Raw genomic sequence first — 20795 nt, 5'->3', positions numbered from 1 at the left:
TAAGGCGTTCTATACCCTTCATTCAATTGACTTAATACTTCACACAATTGTTCAGGACCATCAGCCAATGAGGTTACATAACTCCATATCCTTAATACAAGTTATGGCCCCTGATTGACTTAGGTTAAAGTTTTAGGCAAGTAAAATTTAAGGTGAAGTTGGAATTTAATAAAAAAAACTTCCATGGGTCACAATGAACCCAATGAACAATGTTCTTTAATCATGAGCTAACTATTCAAGCGTTAACAGACACATTCGTATTCAGACGAAGCTTGTATTGTTTTTACAAGCACAGAACTTGTATTTAGCATTTACAGTTTCTATATAATTCAACTGAAAGTTCTATTTAACCATAATATATCAAATATTAAGTCACCATTCACTAGCGGATTGAGAAGGGGGTGCAGTTGGCGTGCGCTCCCTCTAAAATCGTCCAAGTTTACTTTTTGTGTCAATATATGAGAAGAAAATAATAAAATATACACATAATGCATCATTTCCGACTACAAATTGTTAAAAATTTCTTGATTGAGTAACCCTCAATCCTCCTGCAAACGCCCCTAAGTAACGCCCCCTTCTAACGAGAATTCCTGGAGCCTCCCCTGGTCATTATATATTTTGTTTATCAAACGGTACAGAGACCAAGTGACTGAATCTGACTTGCATTTAATGAATGAGATGGTCTGTTAAAGATTTCCGATGAATATCCTATGAAATTTGCAGTCCTCCCGTTCGACTGGTCATTGTTTGTGGATTTATTATACACAATTATAAAAATACTATTACCAAGTTGTCTCTTAAGGTTACGGGAGCCTTCACTGTCAAAAGTAAGATATATATAATTTGTCCCCCTAATGCCATCAATATGGATGGTCCCCTTAATGCCTCAAAAATAATATTATATATACACTGGTCTCCATAAACCCTTCTACATATATACCGGTCCCCTTAAAACCTGCAACATACTTACAAATTATTAAGGAGACCGCAAATTACATATATTTTTTGTTAATTAATTTAAGAAGCCTAAATATTGTACTCATAATAAATGATCATTTCAATACTAAATTATTAACAAAAAAGCAAAATAAAGTATAAAACAAAAATATATAAATTGTCTCCTTAATGCCGTTATATATATGTGTGTGTGTGTGTGTGTGTGTGTGTGTGTGTGTGTGTGTAACAATAGCATAGTAACTAACATGCATTTACTGTATCATATATATATATATATATATATATATATATATATATATATATATATATATATATATATATATATATATATGCTTGTAAAATTGTAAAATATTCACTATATAGTAGTTAAACAGTTCACAACATAATCAGAACAAGAATGTACTATAATTATGATTACATTAGCTCATTCATTAGCTCATTCAGTTTAAAACTATATCCGTTGATACGCCGGTAGCAATGCAAGACGAACTGTTGTGTGCATATACACTTAATTGTTCAGAACTTACTAGGCTTAGTTTTAACTTTAACAATGTCACAGTAATCTAGACATAGTTAATTGCCACCACCCCCGGGCAAGGGATTAGCGGCCTACTGACCAGATGACTGTTATAAACCATGACATATTGATCTAGTGATAAGGGAATACTCTGCAAGTTAATGGACACATCAGCCCTGCATTTGTTAACAAATAAAGACAAATACGACCAACCCTCCCCTAAGCATATCTTCGAACCCAGCTGGGGGGGGGGAGGCTTCAGCCCTTAAGCCCAGGGCAGAATTCATGCCTGGGCTAACACTTTTACGGTACTGAAGTCATCGATCCCAGATCCAATATGCAACTCTGGTATAGGGTACTGAAGTGATCGGTCCCATACGCCACTCTGGTATCCTGGATAAAACGTTACTGGTGAATACGGTATGAAGAGATCATTCCCAGATGCCACTCTGGTATTCTGGATAAAACGTTATTGATGAATAATGTACTGAATTGATCATTCCTCGATGCCACTAAAGTATCCTGGATAAAACGTTATTGGTGAATAATGTACTGAATTGATCATTCCCAGATGCCACTATGGTATTCTGGATAAAACGTTATTGGTGAATATGGTACTGAATTGATCATTCCCAGATGCCACTATGGTATCCTGGATAAAACGTTATTGGTGAATATGGTACTGAAGTGATCATTCCCAGATGCCACTATGGTATCCTGGATAAAACGTTATTGGTGAATATGGTACTGAAGTGATCAATCCCAGATGCCACTATGGTATACTGGATAAAACGTTATTGGTGAATATGGTACTGAAGTGATGGATCCCCATCTGAAACAGATTAACATCAAACTGAAGTAATACACAGGGGTCAATTTGTTCTCATTGACACAGGTGAAGAGGCTATCACACTACTAAATGAAGTCACCTTTGTTAAAAATATATAGATATGGCCTAAGACCACAGTTATTTTCACTATATGTTTCATATAGACACTTACCTGGCTTTTCTCTTCAAAACAGTCTTTACATATAATATTTTTGCAAAACAGTCCTATAGTTCAATTCAGGCTATATGCAACACATACTGAAAGTTTGGCAATGATATATTAAACACTTAAAGAATGAGTATTAGCACCTGTGGTACTTTCATAAAAAGCAGAAATAGCCATTTGCATCAAATGGTAAGACTTAAACCTTTGAAGAGCTATTATTTCCTCATTCATTGGAATGATCTGACCAAGTAGTTTACCTTGTAGCTTTCAATAGTGTCTATAAAACAGCACTACGAAAATGGCACAAACTTGCCTACATTTTTAAGATTTTTTTCTAAGAAAAATAAGATTTTTCCACTTTATCGGCTTAGTGTTTTATATAAAAAAGAGCCAAACTGAAATGCTTCAACTTGTCAAATTTATGCTTTTCTGGTCCACTTGTATACATAGGTAACAGAACTGTTTATTTTAACAAAAAACAATTAGTGATCATGTGTTTATAGATAGTCTAATTACCGATATATGCCAAACTGATTGCTTCCGGGACAGATGGCACAAAAAGGAAATGGCAAAAAAACCCACACCAAAACTGAAAGATTCATGGCAACTGTTAGTGTTTTCATGCGCGAGGTGGCTACATGATGTAAAACATGCAGAGATAGCATTAATTTGTCCAATTTTATTTATTTGTTACTTTTAGTATCTGTTTTGAAGGCTAGATTTGGCATACATTAAAGAGTACAGCACTTTACCATTGTCTATAAGTTGCTTATTTATAAATTTCATTTTTATGAATCATTTACACACATACAAGTTCTACAGAGTTGACTAACATCTTCATTATTCTGAAATATTGGATTCAGAGCTGTATCTCCTGGATTCAGATTGCATGATCACTGCCTTGGGCGAAAAGCCGCAGCTAGCTGGAGCTTATTGGCACATCATAATCTGCAAGCGACACAGAATAACACTATCTGCTTCTACTGTTAATGTATAAAAAATGCCTGTAAACACTCATTCGAGGCATACACAACCGTTTGTGCGGGCATAAATATGCAGAGAAGTTCATGAATTAAAAGATTTTCAGGACAAAAAATATGAAACATATAGTCTTTCGGACATTTTGCAATCAGTTTTTGACAACTCAAAGGTTAATTTCAACTAATTGAGTACCAAGATGCAATTTGAAAGCGTTTAAACCAGACATGCTTATAATTCTTTCTTACTTGGAGACGGTATGGAATTCCATCTCAAGACCACGTTTTGACCAGCATTGGTTTTTGTCCTTGATAATACCTCTGTGGATCCAGCAACCAGGCTGGCTATAGAAATAAACAATAAATTAGTGTTTTTAATTAAAGCTGCACTCTCACAGATTGAACGTTTTATATTTTTTGCCATGGAAAAAAACATTTTTTGCGAAAATCCATGTACACCAGTTATATAAGACTACTGACAAAAAATTAGAACGCAGATTTTTATATTTAAGTTCAAAAATTGATGATTCATGCATTTTTCTTAAACCGTTAGTAATGGTTTATGCCGTAAAACATTAATTTTCGAACGTAAATATGAAAATTTACGATCTGATTTTTTGTCAGCAATCTTATATCATTGGTTTGCAGATATTTACGCAAAACTTTGCTTTTTCCAAGACAAAAAATAGTTGTAAAAATGGTATATCTGTGAGAGTGCAGCTTTAAGGCATTTTGAGTGTATTTAGGTGTTTTCTTTAATGAATAAGGGGAAAAGGTTCTAATCTTACTGAAACCGGCTCACTTTTTATTTCTTTTGCCTTCAGAAATATCAAGTTTTTCAATGTATAAACTTCAAATAAATGAATATATTCATGAATGATTTATAGTATGAATTAATGAATTAATGAAAAAAAGCAATATTTCTTTATATAGGGATCTCACTGTGACTGTTTTAGTACATGTTTTCTTGTTCATAAGCTAAAAATCATATTCACGCTAAATGAAACATCATTCTGCATCATATGTGTAGTAAGTTTTGATACTTGTTTGCAATTTATGAAATGTTTGCTTAAAAGAGCAAACAAATGTGCGAATAGATGCACAATACAGACAAAAGACCAATACAAGTCTGCAGTTTTATTAGAAAATGATAATATCTCAAAGCCGCACCAAAAAACGGTTGACAAACAGCATGAAAGAAATTCATTTAAGAACGAAACAAACAGTGAGCATATATGATTAAGAATAGCTGATATTTGTAACCTCGAGATCAATGGTTAAATGACATCACGTTAATCCAATCGGAGCACAATATTGAAATTATCACCGATTTCATAACAGGCGAATGTAAATATCAAAGAGGAAGTAACATACTGGCAATTGTCTATTTTTTCAGAAGCTTCTCTAATTTTAATTCAGAGAAAACTTGACAAAAGTCCGGTTTATTTCCGAACATATTGCATCCAGTTTAACATAACATGGCAATACCTGCATTGCTGAAAATCAGTCCACAGCTGTAATGTCAAAACCCAGGTGGCATGGGAGCATTCTGATATACAAAAAAAAGTTTTGTAATTTGTGCTTATCTGACATATCCCATTTACAGGTGATTTAAACAGAAATCTAATTGTTCTTAGTAACACAACTTCTTTATGACAATCATATTGCTAAGCATAAGTAGCACTGTATGAACATGACATGTGTTGTTCCTTTGCCCCAATTTATGGAAATAATTTATAACAGGTTCAAGCTATTTAAATTGGTTACGCTTAAGATTTATCGAGAAGCCTTATCGCACGCAAATTTGAGTGAATGGCTGTGGGTCTGAAGTTGAAAAAATAGAGTTGAACCTTTTTTTTCAGGTGCAGGTCTATGAAAAGGCATGACGGTCTAAATATAGAGGTGCAGTTGTATATATGAAAGAGGTGCACCTCCATTTTAAAGTTTTAAAAGAAAGTTGGGACTCTATATTTAGAACAGCACGCATAAATATAGAGGTGCACATCTTAATAACATACATGTGCACCTGTAAAGTAAGTGGATTTTAGTAACATTCCAGTGATTTTTGGTGCAATTTACTGCCTTCTAAAGGCTGTTTCCCCTAGCAAAAAAACTGTCAATTTTTCCTAAATTTTTATAATTTTTTCCCAATTTGATAAATGCATATTATGTTAATGAATAAAAAAGCAAAATATTTCTTGAAATATAAACACAATCTTGATATGACTTGCTCTTTCACAGCTTTATGTGTGCTTAAAAAAGTTAAAACATGTATATTTTCCATTATATTAGCTATTTTGGCCTGATTTTGTATTTTTCCCAAAATCACCTTTTTCCAAATTTGCAAGGCACAGACGGTAAAATAAACTGAATTATCTCACCAAGCAATGTTGTTTCATGGAAAGGGTACGGCAACTCTCAATGAGTCTTGTGGTGTTTGGCGGGATGGGTCGCCTCCCCCACACCCTGGACAGACTATTTAGTTACAATATTTAACACGATCTGTGTCCCACAGCAACATCATCAACCCGAAACCGCCCATTTGTCTTTCAATCACAATCTCGCAGTCCACCATGTCTGTGCTTGGCAGGAGGGGATACCCCTCCCGTACCCTCCCCATCCAACATTTAAGTTACTCTCTCTTACATTGTCACAGTGTTGATTGGCAGAACAACCCTTCCCATCATTCCCATCAAGTTTTTAATTTACATCTCTTAGACTAGCTACAATAATGAGCCATCAGTGATACTTTTTTTTATTATTTTGACATTTCTTAAGTATCCCTGTAATGCTACAACTCTCTACCATTTAACATTTGGTGAAAGAATATATAGTAAGATTATGCATCGATGTTAAAACATAGTGACAACATTGTTCAATATACCCGACAGTGATCTAAACTGGATTGAATTTGTCATGAGAGTAGTTATTTTCATATTAATATATTCTGGGTCATGAATACCATTTATACAAGTATACAACCTGTCAGATTTGTCCCAAATTTACAGATATCAGCATACTTGATAAACAATCAACACATGTAAGCGTTATATGATATATAAACATGTGTTTTTGGCATAATGACATAAACAATTATGTGTTTAAAAGTAGACAATATTTTCGTATAAGTGTGAATTTATAGCGGAGATAATTTCAAAATTGTGGCCGCGGGTATCTCAGCGCAAGGAGCTTATGCTACTTTTTTCTAGGATGATGGACGTCTGGAGTCTGCCATAGTAAAACACAATTGTCAAAAGACTCGTTGACGGCCATTTAGGTGGACTATAATTATCTCACCTCTGCTGTTTGTTGTGACACCCTCTTGTCCATTCGTATTTTCTGATTTTCTGAAATGGCCATGATGTTGGTTCGTACCCATCCTATCACTTTTTTCAATCACACTATCTCACTCAGCCATATTGTTGTTTGGCATGAGTGGACACCCATCCTGCACCGTTCCCGTCCAATGTTTAAGTAAAACTGTCACACAAACACTGTATTGCATGACAAGACAGAAAACCCTCCCCATCCATCTTCTTTGTTACAATCCCCCACACATCTATGGTGTCAGCCCACTAGCTCCCTCTCAACATATATTGTCACAATCTCTCATCCCAAAAGAGCTGCTTGGCACGAGGGCTCACCCCACACTATTTATTTACAATATTTCACACAATCTGTGGATCAAAGCAAAACCGTTCATCTTTACAGTCACAATCACTCACAAAGCCATGGTGTCGGATTACAACCGTCAATTTATCTTTTTAGTCATAATCTTGCGCTCCGCCATGGTTTCGCTTGGCATGAAGGGAAACCCCTCCGGCACCCTTCCCCGTCCAACTTCTCAAATTAATAACAATCCGTTACACAAAAGTAGTGTTGCATGACACAAGAATTCACCTGTCACACAATTCCTGTATATCTCTTTAGTTTCAATCTCTCAACCAGCGTGTTGATAATAAAAAGGTGTTCCCATCCTTTGATCATGGTGTCGGACCGCAATCGTCCATTTATCTATGCAGTCATAATCTCGCGCTCCACCTTGGTTTCACTTGGCAGGAGGGGATACCCCTCCCGCTCCCTCCCCGTCCAACATCTTAATATAATAACAATCTGTCACACAAAAGTGGTGTTACATGGCACAAGAGAGCACCTGTTACACAATGCCTGTATATCTTTATAGTTTTAATATCCCAAACAGCGTGTTGAGAATTGAAAGGTGTTCCCATCTGATCTCAGTCAAAACCTCTCACTCAGCCATGGTTGTGGCTCACAGACACCCCATCAATCTTTTCAGTGACAATATCTCACTCAGCCATAGCGATTTCTGAGCTGGTCAACTGCATGTCATAAGTTAATGAAATTGATACTTTCCTTTTTTGATTTACTGAATAGTGTTTATACAAAATAGTCATACCTGTTACACGTTCAGTACGTGACAAGCTCTGCTAGGTGTACCGGTGTAATCCATGGTCATTTTTAAATCGGTAATCCAACAGGAATAAATTTTTGGCAATTTCTATCCGATCAACAATTGTCAAACATTTAAATAATATTGTAAAATCTATAATGACAACTACTGGGAAATGAACTGTCAGAATAGTGACGTTCGTTTAGAATAGTAAACAATGCGCATGGATATCTTTAATGAACAAGTGAAAACAAAACATATATCTCCGACAATCTATAGAAATATGATTTATTTGTCTTTGTGTGTTTACCAAAAGTATTCATAGTTATTGTTTATAAGCATACTTTGAACTATTTTGGTACCTATTTGGGCGCTATTTGGCATCTCGTCGTTTCGATTAACATAGTCACGAAAATGGCCGATCTTGGCGATGATGAAAACTTCCGAGCGCAGTGTCGTCACGCTCTGATGAAATTTTGGTGTCCGGCATGCACGCGTTCAATATGTTTTATGAACATAAAAATACTGGTTCCATCACATTCACGTCTTTTTTCAGGCTCATAGTGGTTGCACTTTTTTAAAAAGTAGTGCTAAGTGTATATGTGCATACATGTGGCCGTAATAGGGCTCTGTCGAGCTTCGCTCACAAAAAAACATGTTCAGAATTGGCAATGAACGATTACGTATAAATAGAATATATTGCAGAAGAATCAAACTTGTTTATAAAATTAATCTAAGATATTGTTTAGTTTACATAAAAGTTGAAACGCCGTTTGATGCTCCATTCTTTGGTTTTTTATCTATGATTTATATGATCTTTTATAAATGGCATGTGGTAGAAGTTCATTAACATTTACTTAGGTGATGTTATATTTTGCTAAACTGCAGCCACATTCATTAATAAGAATATGAAAATTTATCAAATGCGACGGAAATGTTAAAAGTATAAACAAAATACAAAAATTTGCAAATCCAAAATCGACAAAATTTCACCAATAAAATATAAACAATTGGAGTACTTTTCAGTTTCTGGCTGACATCGAAATAAGACATGTTTAAATGAATTTGTAACAGTGCATACATTTTATGTAGAATGTTTATTCTACCAACATGACTGGGCATTCGATATAGAGTTACACTATTTAAAATGAGATTTATATATTTAATTATTTTTTTTATTTTATTTTAACTGTAGCATTGAGTATGTACTAAAATCTACAGTATCACTAAATTGTATTATATCGTGTATACGTGGCTGCCTTTAAGTAAACAAATCTATAGAAAAGTACATAAACTCTGCGTCTACATCAATTGTTGTAATACTATCAGAACTTATGTGAAAAACTACAGAAACAAGCTCAGTAGGTACAATAAAGTTGACACCTTACAGACTTCCTCCGATAGGACAGATATTGGGCTCTATACAGTAACAAAAAATTCTTCTTTTAAGACAACAAAAGTTGATAATTTGTTCAATGGATTTTTCTCGAAAATGGTTGGACGAAAAATGATAATTTAAGGCAATTCAGAGGCAAAAAAATGTTGTTTTTTTCCAATTAAGATTTTTTTTTCAATAAAATATATTTTTAAAACCTGTCTTTCTTAATTATTTTGAAATTACGAGCATGTTTAGAATAAAATAAAATGTCCTTCATTTTGCATGGTAATGTTGTCATTATGTTCCTCATTTTCTTCAAAATTTACAGATTCTTTTCTTTTGTTTTAAGTCATAAGGAATAAACACCCTCTAAAATTGATGATGCGTTTCTTTTAATATGTATTGCATTTCTTATATATTGAATGACTTCTTATTTCATAAGTTTTTTGCAATTGTTTGTTAGATCCTAAAACATGAGGGAAACAGTGACATCATCCTGAATATATTATTAACTTGTCAGACGGACTTTGTCCTCACAATAACACCACACTAGATACTTTTACACTACCCAGAACAGAAAAGATGTTACACTAAATATTTTTGTAGTTTTAAGATTTTTAAGTTCTTCGATTTCTAAAAATACTCTAATATAGAAAATATGACATATAGATCTACTCATAGAATCATTCAATTTTAAATTTTCCGTTACTATTTGAATAAACCACTTATTTCAACAACATTTTAAATACTTAAAATATTATTTACATTGGCTTTCCTCTAAATATAAGCTATGCTATTACAAAAACAAATGATCTAGTGAAATTTCCAATGATAAAGAGTGCCTTATTCATAATTATTGCATAAAATGTGTGTTTTCGGTCCGTTATTGTCGTGTTTTAAAACGCAAAAACCCGGGCGTTATCGGTAGAAAACGTGCATTATTCAGTAAATTCACGTGCCGTTAACGACCGGCTTTTGTTTTACATAAGCGCTTTCAGGGCTTGCATCATAACAATGACAGCTGAGCGACCAGGTTTCTGACCGAAAGTGGTTTAACGATGCCAACTTGTGCACAAAAACAAATTTCAACATTTATAGCTGTATAATTAATACTTAATAAAAAAGAATTCTTAAAACAAATACAGAGAGTGGTTTAGTTTTAAAAAGATGTGGAATGTTACGCACTTGAAAAGTGAGATGTGTTTTAAATGCGTAACGTTCCATTGCACATGTTGTTTTTTTAATTCATATAAGGAAGCAATACACTTCTAGAATAGTTATACATGTAACATCATCTTGAATTTTTAAAACAAATGCACAGAAATATGTGGAGTATTTCAAGGAAGGTTATAGAAGCAAAACTAAGATTATTTTAAGTTTAAACTTATTTATTTTACAACGATTTTGAAACAAGTTACACCATTATATTAATTGTTACGATTTTACGCAAGATTATTGTATTGTTTACGCACTTCATGGAAAGGGCAGAAGTTGAAAGCTAAATCCCAAACGTGTTACATCCTAAGTCGCTACTCGCCATCACACAGGCTTTACCATATTCAGTCATGTAGTCCAAAACTGTTATAAAACTTTTGTGCGAAACAGGTACAAGAATAAATGTTTTTTTGTTTGTTTTACAAAATGTTTTGTTGTATTATAATCTTTTGTGAGCGCCCTAGCGAATTTAGATTTGGCAATAAATACTAAATCTATTGATGCAAAGTAGGTACTAATTGACGTAATTGGCTTGGGACAACGGGCAAACCGGGTTAACAGCACTAAACATCATACTTGTCATATTATCAGTCGCTTATATGCACGGCTATCTCAAGTTTACATTTTATATTTACGTTTGCGATAATTGTAGTTTGCAGAATATACACACGTAAGTGCTTTACCAACCAGGTATATTAATACTTTAATACGTTTGAACGTGTCACGCGTCTGTGGACGATTAATTTAGTGTTCAGTATGCATAATTTGAGTAGACCTGGTTGAAGGGAATGGTTTGAGGACCATGCAGACCATACGTACCCGTCGCACCCACAGTCATTGATATGGTTGACTTGACCATCTTGTGGTTATGCTTCCTGCTTTTGTCTTCAATTTTCTTCGTTTTCATCCAGCTTTGCTCCTATCTTTACTCAACCCCTTCCCCGTACCTTTAAAGCGGGACTGGGTTTACACGACTGGGAAACCCGTCTGTTTAGCTTTCTCAATAACGGCAAAATGCATAATGTGGTAGCTTGCCATCATCATCTTGGCTGTCTTTACTGTCCTCAAACAGAAGTTCAGACGTTTTGAACTTTTGGAACTATGCATCCTCTGTTACGGTCATATGGGTAACGGTTATTAATATATGCCGGTTTATCCGGCCTACCCGCTCTTTGAATGGCTTCTGGCCATTGAGGATCAAAAGACAGGCAAATTTTGAAACTCCTCCAACGAAGTTGTATCAACGTCTGATTTTGGAAAATAGTAAAAATGATAATTGTACAGGGCAGGTTTTGTTTTAAAAACCGACGAAAGAAATCTAAAGATGTACCTTCAGAAATGACTAGAGCCATTTATTGTACCTGAGAGGGTAAATTATCGATACAAATTATAAATACTGGCAGAAATCAAACTCAAGATTAATTCAAACATTAGGAAAAGCAGCTATAACCACCAGTGACAAATGTCTGAAATGCGCGGAACAGCCTTGAAAGATGCTTGCTATATCGCACGCGAAATCGAGTACTCAGAGGTTTAAATTTTGGGTAAGGGATAAATTATGGTTAGATTTTGAATCACATTTAGGTTAGGGTTAGTAGTCAGGGCTGCTCATCCAGACCAAATTTTTGAGAAAATTTTTGGGCCCACTCGTGCGTGACGCTACTAATCCGGTGAGAACCGATCAGCAGACGACGTATTTTCCAATAGCCCGCCATTTATATAAACCCTCCTCACTTAAGGAATAGTCCGGTCGGGTTCGAATATCGGTCCGAGCTAGTTTAACTATTGCAGTTGTTGTTAAAACCAATATTTTCCAATAACCCGTCATTTTATTTAAACCCTCCATCAGTCATTAAACTAGCTCGGTCTGGTATTTGAACCCGACCTGACCATTCCTTAAGTGAAGAAATGCCCATTGATTTTTTCCAGACAAGAAAAGGGTGATTTGAATTTGATCTTTTTGACCTCTTTTGATGAAATTCAACGTATTTATGTACTGTAATTAGTATTTAATATACTTTCATAGCTTTTCTTTAAACGCACAAAATAACATCTTCAATTTGATCGAAAAGTGTTGAGTACAAAAAATAGCAACCAGAATTCTTAACTCAACATCTCAACACAGTACTCCGATCACCGATCCACTGATCAACACTATGTACTGTTAAAAGGGGCCTTACTCCTGGAGGAGTGCATTTCCTTTAAATGAGTGTAGTGTTGATCACGATTGTTTCTGCTTTGCAGTTGCTGACTTGCAAATCGCAATATTATTTAATATTTTGTTCTTTACATTGTGTTTCTGATAACTATTTTAAGATCGCCATTGTATATGCATTATCTTGTAATTGCCATTATCTGTGTTAATACAGATAAGAAAGTTTGTATTTAACCATCGACATATTACAGGTACAAGGATAAACCCCTGAGTAACTGTCGACTAGATGCATAGAACGTCGCAATACAACAAACACAAATAACATAAACATTGAAAAGAAATGTATTTTATAAGATAACTGTTGGTGTTATCGCCGGGGAATGACCATCAAATCGAAGGGAAATCGATTCACTAGCGCACACTGATCAACAATGATATCTTAAGTACATTTTGAACACCATGCACTCATGTATTAAATGTTCGATTCGAAGGGTCGAATTAGTAAGAGATATATTGTTATATTTTATATAATTTCGGATATTCTTCGTTTAAGCGCCTTCACGAATTCAAATCGAAATGAACACAACATACCTGATGGCTTCCGATATATCTAAATTATTAGCATTCCATCAAGGTTATCTAACAACGGTGAAAGAATTAACATTTATCTGCTGTTCCCAAACGGGATATAAATCATGAAGATGGATAACAACCTCAATCATTTATTCTTTCAGAAATTGAGATATTTATAACGATTTACTATCCTTATTTTAATATATGTTTACATAGGATTTCACAAGGTAATGTATACGATCAGGAAGTATATCTGCTGTCGTATGCGTTATATTATCTAGGTCAGATTTAAACTTCCTGATTATTTAACAAACTACTGAAGTACATGTATGTACCATTCATAATGAATAATACTCCAGTTATGTCAAGTTTACACTTTAGAATTACCTTTGTGATAGTTATAGTTTGCAGGATATACATAGGTGAGTACATTACTAATTACGTCTACTATTGGGAGAGGGCCGTAACTGATGTAGGTATAACTCTTGGCCCGATCCCTTTGCATGTCAGATAATCACTCATTTGCTCTAAATAAGGTATATATATATATATATAAATATATATATATATATATATATATATATATATATATATATATATATATGATCTATTTGTATTGCTTTATTGTCAACATACATGCAATTAACTATTATTAAACTAAACGTATATTCCCGTTTTATTTAAAAACACAACGTATGTCAATCTGTAAATTAATTCAAGATGGGGGAAAACGGTGAATATGTTATGTCGTTCTTTCGTGTATAATTTATGTGCTATGTTAAATGATCAAAATCTGATCTTCTGGAATTGTATCTCATGCTAAAGCTTTATGTTGACAATGTGCAAGTATTGTTTTTCATGAAATATTATAACTTAATAAGTTTGGGAAAGTTCCTCACATATTAGATTAGCCTTTATGCAATAATTGCTATATTTGCTGCAATAAGCTCGATTTTGTGATTGTTTCGCTGAAAATGCATAGGTTGTGATGCCAATAAACGGTTGTAGGTCTAATGCATTTGTTTAATCAAAATAGATTTATCCGCTTCTGTTTGATTTTGTGCATTAATTTCGTGTATAATTTCTATGGTTCGAACATTTAATCAAATAGTTTACAAGATGATTTTGAAAACATCTATACTCGCCTAATGGCATTCAATTAGTAATATCGCATTAAATGTATGTGGCAGATATGCGATTATGACCAACACCTCAACAAATATTAGCATAGTATATTTAGAAATGAACCCGTTCAAAACGTGAACTAGTAAAATGGATAATATCAAGTTAAGACAAGCAGAACGTTACAGTCATTGATCTATATCTATTTTAAGAAAACTGTTTTAAAAAATCACCATGACTTTTATTTTTTTGTATTTTGTTGTGGCTTTTGTAACTTTCTAATCACATATTAATGGTCAGATAAGTAGTTGGTAATGTTTATTTACTGATTCTGAATGTCGCTTGACAGGAGTGTACATTCTAAACAGGATCAAAGTTCACGAGATGTCTTCGGTTGCTAAAACTTGTAGGAGGAATACACAGATTATTTCTTAGGTATATACGTGATAATCTCCCAATATCACTTTATACTGTTCAGTTTCAAGTTTGCCAGTTTGTTGATGTTGTTGTTGTTGTTGATCAATCGTGACCCCTTGTTGTATTTTTATAGAGGGTCACTAAAAGAAGCTTGCTGTAAAGTTTTATTAAATTTGGAGTGGTAGTTTCAGAAAAGATGTTTTTTAAAGCAAAACGGGAAGTCGGCCATTTTGGTGTTGTTGCTGTTGTTGTTGTTGATCAATCGTGAGCCCTTGTTGTACTTTTGTAGAGGGTCACCAAAGGAAGCTTCCTGTAAAGTTTGATTGAATGTGGACTGGTAGTTTTAGAGGATATGTTTTTAAAGCAAAACAGGAATTTGGACTTTAGCACGCTTTCCAGTTAAGCCAATTATTAAAGGTCTGAAGCTAACGATGATCTTTAAATCTGTAAAAAGATCAGAGATGTAATAACATCGAACGAATGCGTATCCTGAAAGGTTTGAAGGAATGTGTTTGGAACAATTGTATTAGCTGGCACCACATACATATATATTTTAAAGAAGCATGCAAGGCCGTGATGGGTATTTTTTGTCTTGTAATATGAGTAAAATGCTGCAACCTGGAATGGTTTTGATAAAAGTGAGTTTTTGTGAAACTCTATAAGTACGACAAATTGCACATTTGATCAGTTGCACCATATGGTAGGTAAAATTGTTTTGAAATGAGAAGCGTCACTGTTAAAATCACGCATGTTAATGGATAATGGAGACAAATGAAAGGGCTTCCCAATTGCATCGTCCGTTGTAGTCTTGTATTGCTGTTTTAACAAAAGCGGCTCGTGTTATTCCTTTTGCATTAAAGTATAGAATCAGTAAGCCTTGTAGTGTTATAGTGAGCTTCAGCGCATGCATTACCGCCACTGACCTCGTGTTATAAGGCCACCATAAATTCATTTTATTATACGGCGTGTCCCTCGTGGATGTTACAAGCAATTGGCGGATTTTGCGGAGATCGTGCCCATGCTATTTGAAGTCGAACTGACCCATTTGTTGATGCTAGGAATGAACCGTTAACACGTTTAATTGACACATTTGACATTGGTCAAATTTGATTAAAATAGTGTGCACATTGCTGGAGTTTGGCTTAACCAATGGCAACTTCACCAATGTGTGTTTCACCAATGGAAACTTCATGGTTAAAATATTAGTAAACGAAATATTCTTCTTAAATTCCCATTTGTGAGTGATTGATTTAATGTAAAGAAACAAATTACAATAAAAAATGTCGACTTAACTTTACTTTTTTAACTTTAATGCATAGAAAAGAAACATTGTCTTGACAATCTAAACAAATAATAATGGTTGTCAATTTATCGTGCCAGCTTTCAAGATCGAGGCAGACCGTTGGTAAATGTTTAACTTAAAATGTGTTACCGTCGTTCAATTTTAATTATATGCCCTTCGAAAAACTATTAAAAGTCAATATAGTTGAACCGTCCATTTTGCCGCCAGCCGATTCGAATTGCTGCTTACCCCGAAATGTTCTTAGAACAAATACTTTATGACAAAAAGATAACCAAGCTGAAAGTGATATTCCTATATGTATTGATACAGACAAAACAAGTCCATGTACAAAAATTAGCCTTAAAACACATTGTAGTGGAAGTGATCGTTAGTTAACAGGTGTGATGCTGGGCAAACTTGAGTACTATTCAAAAGGAAAAAGAACAACATAATAAGCTAAAACTCGCAATTGTATAGTTTATCAATCTTCTGATCTGGGACCACTGAAACAATAAATTAACAAAAAAGAACTTTCGAAAGTTATTTTACAGGGGAAAAAGGTAAACCCCTAAAGGAAACGCCAGCATGGATAAATATACAATGTATGCTTATTTTTAAGTATGACTTCCCATAATTAAAATACTCAATATAATCAACTGACATTATAGTGTACTGTACTAATAATTCACCCACATTAGATAGTAGTATTTTTTTAAAACACCTAAATAAATTGTTTCCGATGGATGGCAAAGAGTGTTATTCCTAATATGTTTATTTTAAGCAGCCTGGTGCAATTTCAATCTTGCTCATATATTGCTCATTCTCAGAGATATTTTTTTCTTTTCCTATTTCGAAGCTTTATTTGAACACCAAAATAGCATTTGCATGCAGGGAACAGTTCAAATCAAATTGTTCAACAAGGAATTTACAGGGTGGGCGAATAATTTGTACGGTCTGAAATGTGGTCCCTACGTCTAAGGTACACTATTCTTCTTCGTTATGGTCGTCTGAACTTCAACTTGGTTTGACTGTTAAACCGGGATTAGAAGTTGTTTGCAACAACACAATGTTCGTTAAACTTGTTCGTGTAAATCTGATTCTGGTATATGTTTATATTTAATCAAAGTGTTTTACCTCTGACAGTTACTACTGACGTTATACGTTAGTTTTCGTTCCATGAATATCGGATCGAAGAAACTGAAAGATCTGTAATACTGCGAGGTATTATTCTATTATATAAGGTAGAATGCCTAAGCTTTGTTTGTATACAAAAACGTCTAAGAATGTTAGCACCTAATCATTTTTTTAAATAAGAATCATTCAGTGCCTCTATGGATCGGTATACATCAGACAAATATATTAATATTTGTGAATCTGACGTAATTGACCAATGTTAATACGATGTTTATACAGTGTCACTTGTTTAGAGTGCATGCAAGTCCAAGGGTTAAACGAAATGCGAAATTAGTTTTCTTGTCGATTGTATCCATCGGTATGCACTTAAATATCAGTTATATACTACTGTAATATTTTATTAATTATATTTACATGAACATACTCATTCAAATTGGGTGCAAGTATCTATAGAAATTGACCAATAGAGAATGTTTCCCAATTAGCGAAGCGAAATTCCCCGATTGCAGAATCGTCTTCACAAAATCGAAATTTGTCAATTTTCTGAAATTGTATTATTAGTTAATAATTTACTACTTAAAACGTACAAACAAAACTTATTCAATGCTGCCAGATTAATTGTTTTATAAAATGTCCAAAAATATAAATTTCCCCCATGTTTTTGTTCATATAAAAATTTAACATTATAAAAATTCCCCCCTCCTAAAAAAATGTGCAAAACTGGCCGAACGGGTGAAATATATATTGGAATTAAAGAATCATACTTCTCAACCGTTTTTCTTACATTTTATTAAATCAATATAACATGAAATATTTTCATGTGCCACTTTTGAAAGTCTTGCATCAAATACTAAAATAAGATGTTTGCAAATAAGCCTAACTTACACCGGATGCTGTTTAGTATAAAAACTGAATACATTTTCATAACAAATACTTACGGTCATAAAATATTCAAAATTGAAAAACAAGTTGAGCCGTACCAACTTAATGACGGTTAAATAACCATGCACCATTCAAAACTGTTTCTTATTATCATTGATATCTGACGCCGATACTGACAACAATATAAGATATAATAAGACTGGGTTGGAATTTATTTCATGTGTACTCTGACTGATTTCATGTCTTTATTCTGACTGATTCCATAGGAAACGCATCTCTCAATATTGGCAACTGTTTCGATTTATAACGATTTGTGTTTCGATTTTAGTCTGTACAGTTCAATTTTTAAAATGTTTTACAATTGATTTTTATAATATTATTTGATTTCATACCATCTGGAATATAAACCGCTGGCGTGTCTGTAAATTGACAAAGTATGTCGAATAATTACATGATACATGCTATTCAAATTAGTCCATGGTACGAGATAAATACAACGGTACACTATGATCTTTTGACAACGGATTGTTTTGTTATATGAATCTTAAACCACTACAAAGATCTCACAAGACATTGAGACAATTGTTTTGTTTGTATATTTCCTAAATAAATAAAATTTTATGTTTCTCATATATACTTATAAAAATAATGTACGGCTTTTGTTAAGGTGTCCGTCTCTTGAAGTAATGCCTTTATAGAAACATGGAAGTCGAAACAATCATAACGTATTAGCCCAAATTAACAGTACAACTAAACAAAATATTTATATACGCAATACTCCAACAAAACATTCACTTTGGATCTTTTAAAGTCGAAAGGTGTTTTGATTAAAGTCAGAATATTTATTGATAACCGTAAAAGGATAAATGAGTATTAACTTAATTTAAACACAATCGATCCAAGTTTCTACTGTGATATGGTCATATGGTTAATTCTATTTTTGCTCTCGCCTTAAATTGGTAATACTGGTAAACAAAATTACTTCTAGACTTACAGAGTGGTACACAGCAAACTCCCTCGCATCAAATAATGCTGGCGAAACATAATTCTTCTTAACATTATTATTATTTGCTTATTTGCTAGATATTATGTTGTTGTGAGCATTCGCTGGAATGCAGGGTAAGCGGGATACGAATTAAGTATACTGGCACATAATTCTAATTTGTAGAAAAACGCAGCTTTAGTGATATTTTTTAAATATACTGTTTCGGAACGTATATATCTTTAATTGTCGTTAAGTTATATTGTTTCGAAAGAAAAAAATATGTATAAGACTCAGAACGGCTTGACTTTATCAATGTGAGTTGGCGCTGTGAGTTAACACATAAGATGATCGTTACAGGATTTAATACGCAAAGTTTTCTAAAAACGCGTGCATGTATCTTAAATTAAGTATTTCAATCATTGTAGAATATAGACTATTGCACGAAAAATTCAATCAATTCAGGAATCGAGCCTGACATTTGAACAAAACAACATTGTACAAACGAGGTCTCTGTGGCCGTTACTAAAAAACTATCGTAACACGTGAATAACTATATTCTTGCTTTAAAGTATGTAAACTTGCTTTTCACGACCATCTTGGTTAATAGATGAACTCTATTGTTTTTCGGGTCAACAGGTCAAAGGCCAAGGTTATCATCACCTTTTGAAGAGAAACAGTTTCCAATTAATTACTTGTCAATCACTTCTCGTACAGACCTAATGTTTTTTATGCACATTGGCGCTGATCATGAGATCAGCTCTAAGGATTAAGCGGTAAATTATACAAAAGTCGATCGAGGTCATGGCGACCTTAACCAGAAAAATGGTTTTATATTAGTAATTTGAGAAAATTAAAGAGGAGTCTTCAAACTATGTACGCACATTTGTCATGGTGAGTAGAAAAACTCTTTTGATATTTAGATAAAACGTCAAGGTCATTGTCATCTTTAGAAAATAAAAGGATTCAACTGAATATACCCGGTACACTTGATAAGATGGTCTTGAAACAAAAAGCGAAAAATGACAACTTTATTAATGGCCATATTGACGTTGTGGTCGAGGGTCACTTTTCAGTTTTATTGTCCTTTATTTTAAAATTGTATTCGTAAGTAACTGAGATAACACCATTGTGACCAACAAACCTGATAAACCATTCACAAACAAGCACCACATGTCAAATGTACTATTATGTCATACTTTTTGTTAACTTTCTGTTATCTAATTGTAATTAGCAGTCCTAAGTATTGTTTGGTATCATCAAATAAATACTCGATTGCGAAACATTTCTTAATCCGGTACTCACCCGTTCTCTTTGTGCTCTATGTCATACAGGTATGTAGACATTTTACGGGTTAAGAAGGATTTTTAGCCTTCAAGTAGTACTACACGTTTAAGGTGAACATTTGCAAACAAATTTTAAACCTGACTGTAATTATTGTATGTACGCCTATGTAAAATTACACTTACACTTCGTGCTCCGTAGTCTCTCTTTTGAAACGGCTAATCTCGTAATCCCTCGGCAACCCGCGGAAAACGGCAACCCTAGCGGGCTAGACTTTAACCTAGGTCGATAGTGTTCCTTCGGGTTGGCATGATGGCACTCGCACTTAAATTAAGCCAGTTTTTCAATAGTGTTTATTAACTTGTTGTTCTCGATTTTGGGCCACTGTCGTCGGATATTCTTTGGAATATAATCTGCTCATATCGAGGTTTGAATATGTTAAATAATGCTGATATTGTCGACAACTGTGAAGTAACTTTTGGCGATAGATGTATCCAAAATGTATATTAATGCT

General features: G+C 33.9%; 1 protein-coding gene across 1 annotated transcript in view; it reads left to right on the top strand.

The window, feature by feature from the left end:
• Positions 1-13482: 13482 nt before the first annotated feature.
• LOC128235799 (hemicentin-1-like) overlaps positions 13483-20795 on the top strand; it is an 89576-nt gene continuing 82263 nt past the window's right edge. Inside the window, exon 1 of the mRNA XM_052950594.1 lies at positions 13483-13600. Within this exon, the coding sequence (XP_052806554.1) occupies positions 13504-13600 (97 nt within the window). The 5' untranslated portion in view covers positions 13483-13503. The remainder of the gene's footprint in view (positions 13601-20795) is intronic.

Source organism: Mya arenaria, chromosome 5, assembly GCF_026914265.1.
Source record: "Mya arenaria isolate MELC-2E11 chromosome 5, ASM2691426v1".
NCBI lineage: Eukaryota > Metazoa > Mollusca > Bivalvia > Myida > Myidae > Mya > Mya arenaria.
This window is presented reverse-complemented; position numbering and strand designations above follow the sequence as displayed.